Here is a 10,000-nt window from a genome sequence, read left to right as displayed (position 1 = left end):
AAAAAAATGGTTGTTAACGTAAATGATTGATAATGTTGCTATTTTTTCATATTCTTTACTTTGGCTAAGTAACTTTTGGCCAAGTAACTAAGTATTTCCTTTTCATTTCTTGATGTTTCTTCTGGCAAATGAATGCATTTTGAAAAACAAATGAAAATACATAGAATCTGGCATTCCATCCTATCTCATCCAGTCCCATCCTATTCTTCATTCCATTCTCATACCTAATCCATTTCCAATCCATTCCTGTTTCCATTCCCATTCCCATTCATATTCCCATTACAATTACAACTCCCATTCCTATTCCCATTTCTGTTCCTATTCCCATTCACATTCCTATCTCCACCCACCTGTCTGAAATTTGAACTAGTGCAGTGTGATCCATACTTAGACTATTTTTCTAATGCATTCATTAGCTAATTGACTTTATATACAGAGAATAATTATAGTTTACAAAAATACACATGATTCAGAATCTTATTTGATCACAAAGAAGAAGAAAACATCCTCGAGTGGTTTGGTAGCCGGAAATTGTAATCTGACGTACCAGGTTTTAATGTAAGGTTCTTCCAGGGGAGAGAGAGGGCCTTCTCCACAGCAGCTCCCATCTTCACTGTTGACCAACTGGCATCCAGTGTAGCAAGGGATGAAGACCCAAGCGCAGAGCTGACGCACTTGGTTCTTTGGCGCTATTTGCCTGTTGATCCACCAAAAGTAATTGTGTCAGATTCACTTATTGTAAATGGAGAAATAAGGGGAATGGGAATTAAACAGGCAGGAGAGGTGATTTTTTTTTTTTTTTTTTTTTCTTTTTTAATGTAGCTTTAGTTGATGTGCAATGTTACGTGCTTTGTAATATTGCAAAGCTGGTCATGAGCTAAAGAAGGATTTTTGTTTTTTGATATAGCAAAACTGATTTCGAATTTACGAGATATTTTTCAATTGCAAATCAAGATGTATGATTTTAGCTTTAATGTTAAAATCAAGGGTATCAAACATATGAGTACAGGCTTGCTTGCAGCCCAAGAAGCATTTTCTGCTTCAGGCACACCTTGTGTTTTGTCTTTTAATAATATTACTTGATGTTTTTTTGTTGTTGAACTAATAACCCTTTTTTCTGTTAAATATAACATTCTTTGATTGATATTTTTGAAAAGATTTTATGATTTGGCCCCTATATCTTGTACAATAGATTTGATATTTTGTCCATAGTGCTCACATAATATCTAGCCTGTTAAAATAACTACAACTGAAATAATGTAGCTGAGACTAAGGAAAATGCATTGGAGATTTTTTTTTTCTTATGAGACTCAGCCACCATAACTTGTTTATCTATTATTCTTGTAGTATGAAATAAGCTACTAAACTTCTCTATGAATTAGGCTTGTAATTCTTTATATGAAATAGTCTTTCTCAAGAAGCAACAGAAACTAGCATAGTTTATAGTAACAGAAACTGGCATCATTTTATTGAAAAACAATGCTAAAGAACGGTGACCATTGAAATAACCCTTTTTCTTGCAGAGTGAACCTAAATATGTCCCCCTCAAGCTGCAAGATCAGCAAGAGAAGAGCTCCGATGGAGAGTCGGATGATTCTTCAGTAAAGTCCGTCCGCTTCAGCAAACTCACAGAAGTAAGGAGCAGTGTGGATTACGGGTTAAGGGAATTCGTTAAAATAGAATTGTGTTGTTAAGTGAGAAGAGGGTGATTGGTAATTCTATAGTTTTAATGTAAATTGATACTTTTATTTTTTGTTTCGTTATAATGTATCTTTATACCAGTAATATAAGTTCTGTAGTATATATGTATGTGATATATAATGTATGTATATGTATGATACATATCTGATTTGTATATGATATGTATATAGTATATATATGATATATAGAATAACATGCTTAAACTTACCAGAAAACACACACACACACACACACACACACACACACACACACACACACACACACACACACACACACACACACACACACACACACACACACACACACACCCACACACACACACACACCCACACCCACTCCCACACCCACACCCGCCCGCACGCACACGCACACGCACACGCACACACACGTGCACACGCACACGCACACGCACACGCACACGCACACGCACACACACACACACACACACACACACACACACACACACACACACACACACACACACACACACACACACACACACACACACACACACACACACACACACACACATATAGTCTCTCTCTCTCTCTCTCTCTCTCTCTCTCTCTCTCTCTCTCTCTCTCTCTCTCTCTCTCTCTCTCTCTCTCTCTCTCTCTCTCTCTCTCTCTCTTCTTGGTATACAATTAATTTTTCAAAATTTTCTTTAAGGTACGGCAAATGTCGGAGGCTGAGGCAGTTGAAGCTATGATGTCTCGGCTTTCCTTTTCTGCCTCACTTCGCGCTGAACAGCTCGCTTTGCAAGCAGCTAATAAGTTATCCATTAAAGAAGTAATGAAAATTTCGTGCATATTCTGTTTGCTGGTAAGTATCTCTTGCCTTGTTTCAGCTTTATCTTGCCATTCTACATTTTATACGTAGTTTGCTGCAGAAGACTAGACTATTTAAGGATTGATAGTTTTGTAGTGATAGTTATATGAAATGCAGTGATGCTTGTGGATAAGTTGTATTGGCTAGTTATTACCAAACTCTCAAATGCATTTTTATACCTACTCCGTTAGAATTTATTTTCTTATAGTTTTCTCTAAGTGATTGTATCATGAACAGGTTTTCCTGTAAATTAAATGAATATGAAAGTAATTGGAGAAGTCAAGTAATTTTAGTTGTAGTAGTTTTATATATATATATTTTCAAGTTAATGTAAAAGAAACTTCAATGCCTCCATGTGGTTGAGCATTAGGCTTACTAGAGTGGCCAGTCTGACAGGTGTGGGGTGCATTCCACGCTCATTTATTGATGAAAATGATGCAAAAGCCCCTTCCTAAATGCCAATTGAGTCTAATCACCCTCTAAGAACTTTGTGCACTCGTTGCAAGTAATTTTTATCACCCCGCCTTCAGCTGCAATTCTCATGACAGGAAGTTCCAGTCACCCTGGCCCTCAGCCAATTTTCTCCATGATGGCATGTTCATGTTATACCAAGGCAAATTTTTTCATGATGTGATGGTCATATCAACTGGATCATAGGGGTTGAATAGTGCTAGTGTATTGTTTTTGTGTGAATAGTTGTCTCAGTTCATCAGGGTATTTGTATTCTTGCTATTAAGATTTCTTCTATCTACATTCTGAGTGTTGTTTGTTACAGTGGTTTCTTGGGAACTACGGCTATCAGATAGCACTGAGCGACACAGAGGCTGGTGTGGTCAACGTCATCTCTTCTACCTCTGGTCTCTTCACCCTCATCTTGGCTGCCATCTTCCCCTCATCATCGGTAGACAGATTCACACTCTCCAAGCTATTTTCAGTCTTATTAATGGTTGCTGGAGTGGTGAGTATCATTAGGCTTACTTTACTTTTATTGTTTATTTTGTATTTTTTGGGAGGGTTGACAGAGATCTTGACTTTGATATTTGTAAATAAAAAAAAAGAATTATGCGCTTTTTACATTCTGAGGGCCATCGATCAGGGTATTCTGTATTCAGTCATTAATTTTACAGTTGTTGTTGTGAAACTAGCAAGAGAAAGGGGAAAGTTGCAGCTGTACCCATGCTTATATTGGAGATAATGCTGAGGAATTGTAATAAAACAAGGAGGCCTTGCATTAGGGCATGGGACAAGGCCATAATGAACAGCACCTAGTTGGCCATGCAAATGATCCGCAGAAAAACACATGCCATCTCACTCGACACAAGCCAAAAGACCCATAACACAGAAATATCCATGAATTCAGATGCTTAACCTCTTTTATACTGACCTGCTCCCCATGTGGAAACCAGAAATTTCTCCTCTGTTTTTCCTTCCTACACTAAATATCAATGTAAATAGTTTTGTTGAATTTATTATCTCTTCCATACTTCTCACTCTGTGATTTGTTTTCCTAGAGATAAATGTGTAAAACCAATAAAACAAGATATAAATTGATTTACCATGTGAAGAAATTTATCTTGAAACTGTCTCTCTATATCTCTCTCATGATAATCCAACAACCAGAGAAAATAAATGGGTACTGTTAGTTTTAAAGAAAAAAAGGTAGAAAAGTTGTTGCATCACACAAACTTGCATTCCATCAGGGGAAAATTTATCACGGTCTTTATCACCTAAATGCAGGTTTAATTCCATCAAAACCAATCTGATTGAGCTTCCCACATGTTGCTTTTTATTTGTAGATCTGTTATGGTATGGGTGTTTTTGGCCTTCAAACCATTTTAGTAAAGAAAGTGATGCTGATTCCAATACATGTATCACTGATAGAGTATCGTTAATACATTTTTGTAAGAAAATGTCCAAACTGACAGGCAAATATTTAATTTTGATGTTTGATGCACTGCAAACAATAGATGCAACAGAAGTGAGAGAGGGAGGGAGGGAGGGAGGGTATGGAAGTATTGATTTCGAAGTGTTGGTTTATTGATTCTTTCCGATACATCGTGAGAAAGATACCCTAGCGATACCAATAAAACAATACTGTTATCGAGCATCTAAGGTGATACCGATACCAATACAAAAGTATCGATCGATATGTATCGCTGATACCTGTATGGCAATACTGCCTATCTCTGATTATAGTTTGTAACTTTGTTTGGACTATGGAAGGAAGAATATCTCTGGTATTGAAACAGCTCTTTTTTGGGCTAGGCAGGATGTTTTAGAATGTAGAAGATTGTTGCCACAATTAGATAAAAATAGATGAATCATATTAAGACTCATGTAATTTTAAATATTATATATCCTATGGATGTGAACATCAAGGTGTTAGTAAGTTTGGAAGTTGTGTGCAAATTTTTTATATTGTTTTTATATAAATCATAACAATTTTGCAATAACGATCATGAACTTCTTTTTCAGGTCTTGGTCAGTTTGGAGGACATCAGCCTTGAAGGAGCCACTGTGCCTGTGGGTGTGGTGTGGTCCTTGGTTGGAGCTGTGTTGTATGCCTGTTACATGGTCTTCCTGAGACGCAAGGTTCCCACAGAAGACAGGATGGATTTCACAATGTTTTTTGGTGTGTTGTGGTTTATTTATTTATTTTGTTGTTTTATTCTTTTTATTATGGATATATTTTGATGTGTTCTTCATTTCCAAGTGACACATTGTTTTTTTCGGAAATCTTGATTTGAGCATTTAACCTATTTACGACGGGTGTCCCAAATATGAGACTCCCGTAAAAATAAACATTGCCGGGTATCCTGCTAGTGTGACGCTGGATCGGAGCTTGTGGTCTGATTCCGCCGCGGGCCATGGCCGGCGTGCGGGCAGATTCCAGGCCAGCCACGCGTGCAGATTTTGAAGATGCCCGGAAACGATTATTTTCGGCTTCAAAATATATCGTCACTAGTGGGTTAATATTTATACTAAATAAATCACTGAACAAAGCAGTCACCCACACCTGTTTTTTACCAGTTCCTGTAGGTAATAATTGCAGAAAAGTTGTATGAATATCCTGTAGTATGTGATTTTCCCAGTCAGCTTATTCTAAATGCTTTTGTTTCAGGATTTGTCGGCTTGTTCAATACCATAATTCTGTGGCCGGGATTTCCTCTGTTAGACGTCTTAGGATGGGAAACATTCCAGTTACCAAACAAGGAGCAGCTTCTCTACATGTCTGTTAATGGATTGATTGGGACTGTGCTCTCAGAACTATTGTGGCTTTGGTAAGTGCTTCACTCTAGAATGTTTAGATTGAATATATGAATGAGGCCATTCCAGATTGTATGGGTGAATGTGTGTTCTCTCAGAATTACTGTGGCTGTGATAAGGAAAGATTTTACTCTTAAATGTTACGAGTGAATAAGGTGAGTGCTATAATTTCAGATCAGATCAGAGTCTGATTGTTCTAGGGGGTTTGTCACGAAGGTTAAGATGATAAAGCATGACAATTATAATATATATGTACATGTTTCAAGTAACAGAAAGAAAAAAGATTATTTGGAAGTATAGATGACAAATTCCAAATCCAGCAGGAAGTAAACTTGTTTAGTTCATTGTTGGGTTTTCTATGATTGTAACAACATGATAGGATGTTTTTGTCTTGTATAATTCCTAATGATATTTTATTTTACAGGGGATGTTTCCTTACCTCTTCTCTGATGGCCACATTGTCGCTGAGTCTCACTATTCCTCTTACCATGGTCGTTGACATCTTTGTGAAAGATGTCGAGTATTCACTTATCTTTTACATTGGTGCAATCCCAATGATGTTGTCGTTCATCGTCGTCACACTTCTTACACACTATGAAAATTGGGATCCGCTCATGGATTGTATAACAAAAATAAACAGAAGATGTTCCAGAAATAATCATATGTATAGGTATGATTTTTTTTTAGTATTCCACTGTCATTGTAATTACTCTCAATGAAAGTATTCTCAAAAAGAGAATTTTGATGACCGCTCAAGCCAAAATTTTCTGTTTAGTTACAGTTCCTAATATCCTACACAATGCTTTACTATTCAAACTTTTTCACCTTTTCAGTTTGGTGGACACAGAAGGCTTGGAAAGAGAGAGCTTAATAGTGAACGAAACTGGTGTGGATGAAGCAGAAGAGGAGGATGAGGAAGAAGTGGACACCACAGGAATCAACAATGCCATCGTTATCACCGACAATGCCTCAGCTTCCAACTCTATGCCAACTATGATTAACAACATTATATAATGCTATGGATCAAAAAACCAATGATCTATAAGAATAAATTCCTTTTCTTTTCTACTCTCTCTCAAGAGAGTTTTGGAACACATTCTTTTATGATTTTTCTTGCACTTAGTTGAAATGGGAACGGTAATGCTTACATTTACAGAATATATGGTACAAGTTTTTTACTTAAGGAAATACCATTTCGATCTCTGGTAGTATAAAATGATCCTTCCTAACTTTGCTGCTTTCATAGTTGTTGATGGAAAGAGGAGGGAGAAGATAACAAGAAAAAGAAGAGAAAAATTAGCTATATAAAAGATCAAGATTGATTGTGGTAAATCTGGAGGAAAAGTGAGAGGCTGTAATAACAGTACTGGGAGACGTATTGAGTTTGCAAATTTGGATGTCTGGCAAAGAAATTTAAGGATGAGAGACACAAAGTATAATGTTGAAAGGAAAAGTTAACAGAAAATTACATGTTTTTTTTTGGGTGTTACTAATGATCAACTTGGATTGTTTAAGTGAGATGCAATATATTATTTTGATATCTTACATATCATGAACATATACTCATGCACTTATTTCCACATTCTAACTCACACACTCACATTCACACTCACATTCACATTCACATTCACATTTACATTTACATACACTCACTTCCATTCATGCTCATGCTTATTCACACTCACACTCATACTCACACTCTCACACTCACACATACTCATGCTCACACTCACACTCACACTCACTTTCACTTTCACACACTCACTCACACTCACACTCATACTCACACTTACACTCACATTCATATTCACACTCAACTCATACTCATACACATACACTTGTCAAAGTAAAAAACAACAAAAAATACATTCATCCATTAAGACACACACTGAAACTCACGTACAGAAAACAAGGTCTTTTGTCCTCAGAATACGTGAAATAATTTCATGAGTTGAAAAGACATGATTTTGTAATACTGTTGTGGTATATAAGATGCACACATATTTGATTATTTTGAAATAGATGTATGTTATATGACAATAATTTGAATTTAACCAAAATGTGTAGATCTTGAAATAGTAAGTAAATATCAATGGAAATTCCTTAACTTACCAACAGCCATTTAATTAACTGTAAACAGTGAAACACTTGTCTTTTTATTATATATATCTGGCAGCTACCTCCTTTTATTTTTTAGTGATGTCGTAAGGTGACAATGCCCTTGTTAATGTAAGGTAGCCTACCCCTGGCTGAAGCTGAAACTGTCTGTCCATATCAGGTTAGTGCTCAGTTCATTGAAGTGATCTATACTGAACAAATAAGTTTTACAGTCATATGTTGTTGATTTCAACTGTATTGGTATCTGTTTTTATATTATCAATATTTACTCGTGTCTCCGATAAGGTAAACAAGTTTTCAGTGTTTAATGCAGTCAATTTTCACACTTATTTTATTCACATACATTCTCATTCTAGGTGTTTTTTCCGTGTCTCTTATATGCCACAAGGTATGGTAAATGGTTTAAGAATTTTTCATATTCTTTCATAAATGCTTTCAGATTTTAAAACAGAAGAATACTGAAAGTTACAAGGGTACGAGGGATAAGAAGGAAAGATTACCACAATGTTGATATTTTATTTTTAGAGGCAATGGGTAGGTAAGTTGCACTTAAGCTTAGAATATAGATATAAACCTTGCCTGAAATGGACTTACATCTTCATTCATATTGGAGATGCATCTTACAATGTTATTTATGAAAATTTTGTGATTTTTGACGAGTGAACCATGTTGGAGTTGTAGTCAGAATGATTATCATTTGTACTTTCATCATATGATGTATGTAATTACAGATCAGTGATTAAGATGAAAAGCAATGGCTTCACTCAACATACGTGTTCAAAACGTATCAAAAGTAATAACTTATCTTTTATGGTGGTATTAGATGACAACTATACAAGTAATTGGCTAATCATATAGAGTTTGCAAAGTAAGTGATTTCAGGATTGTTTCTGAGCTTTCATCTGCACAAAGGCACGAAGATGCAGCTTGTATAAGTAGCTCACTTCACATACGGCTCTACTTTTTACTTAATTGATAAGTTGAGATGATGTAAGCTAGATAAGCTGGTTTAATGCTTAAGAAAATGGAAGTGATATTAGTTCTTTTCACCCCTAAAGTCAGAAAGAGTGAAATATTCGTGAAACAGTATTTGGATCCAATTACGCATGTGAATTAGTTAAGTAAGCTTAAAAAAAAACTGGTGGTCCAAGATTCGATCTCACAGAGGATTGCACAGAGGATAGGGAACCAATATAAACCATCAAAGTAAATAATATTGGCAACTCACTTTCGCCACATTCAGATCTGAGAAAATGTTATCACAGTATACTTTCAGGGAAGAATGTCGTTAATGTTGATGCACCTAGGGAAGTTTTTGTTTACGCTACTTGATTTACCTTCATTTTTCTCTGACTTCAAGAGGCCAGTCATTGCCAGAGACCAAAATTCATCCTAGTGCAATTGATATGTACTGCAGATAAATAACATGTGATACAGTTTTTTTTTTTTTTTTTTTTTTTTAATTTGTATATATATATTTTTTCCCTTAAATGATTGGGCAAGAATGCATTGTTCTACTAATATGGGCAAAGTTTTAATTTCTTGCAAAGTTCAGTGCTAAAATTTGTATGATTTGATACTTGACGTTGAGTTGCTGGATACTTTGAGAATGGATATTCTAGTTTTTGTCCTAAACAATCCAACAAAGTTTGTTTTTTATTTATGAAATAGCAGAGTAGTTATATGCCTTTTCATTGAATTTGTCGTAAATTTTGCTACCATAGGGAAAGCCAGCTGCAAGGAGCCTGGATTCTCCACTCCATATAACAAAAGACGATTCACTTTTTTGTTGTTGTTTTTAAATCAAAAGAATGCATAACTTTTGTACATCTTCTTAGAGGTGTTTTAGTTTTGACTGGGAAGAAATTTAGTTTTCCCTGTTTTCTATTATTATCTTTTTGTATATGGCTTGCTCTCGTGAAGTATCTCATAATTGACTGAGATTTATATTAACTTCATGGCCTTCGCTTCATTGAACTGAGAGAAAAAAATGCACTTCATGACGAGTGGGATGAGTGACAAAGCATAGCATTACTCTCCATACTGTTCATGAAGTTGTACCTACCTCACTTGTTCTTCCTTAGTG

General features: G+C 35.8%; 1 protein-coding gene across 6 annotated transcripts in view; it reads left to right on the top strand.

Annotated features, from left to right (window-relative positions):
• LOC113814669 (solute carrier family 35 member F5) overlaps positions 1-6,895 on the top strand; it is a 15,589-nt gene extending 8,694 nt beyond the window's left edge. For 4 of the 6 annotated variants that reach the window (XM_027366721.2, XM_027366722.2, XM_070129309.1 and 1 more), the window contains 8 exons: positions 574-714; positions 1,524-1,634; positions 2,371-2,523; positions 3,305-3,487; positions 5,005-5,161; positions 5,651-5,810; positions 6,221-6,466; positions 6,630-6,895. In XM_027366721.2, coding sequence (XP_027222522.1) covers positions 574-714; positions 1,524-1,634; positions 2,371-2,523; positions 3,305-3,487; positions 5,005-5,161; positions 5,651-5,810; positions 6,221-6,466; positions 6,630-6,810 — 1,332 coding nt within the window. In that variant the 3' untranslated portion in view covers positions 6,811-6,895. The remainder of the gene's footprint in view (positions 1-573; positions 715-1,523; positions 1,635-2,370; positions 2,524-3,304; positions 3,488-5,004; positions 5,162-5,650; positions 5,811-6,220; positions 6,467-6,629) is intronic. The other 2 variants (XM_027366724.2, XM_070129310.1) reach the window with 1 other exon arrangement.
• Positions 6,896-10,000: the final 3,105 nt, after the last annotated feature.

This window comes from Penaeus vannamei, chromosome 13 (assembly GCF_042767895.1).
Source record: "Penaeus vannamei isolate JL-2024 chromosome 13, ASM4276789v1, whole genome shotgun sequence".
In the NCBI taxonomy this organism is placed as follows: Eukaryota; Metazoa; Arthropoda; class Malacostraca; order Decapoda; family Penaeidae; genus Penaeus; species Penaeus vannamei.
The sequence above is the reverse complement of the archived record's forward strand: the minus strand, read 5'-3'. Positions and strand labels throughout refer to the sequence as shown.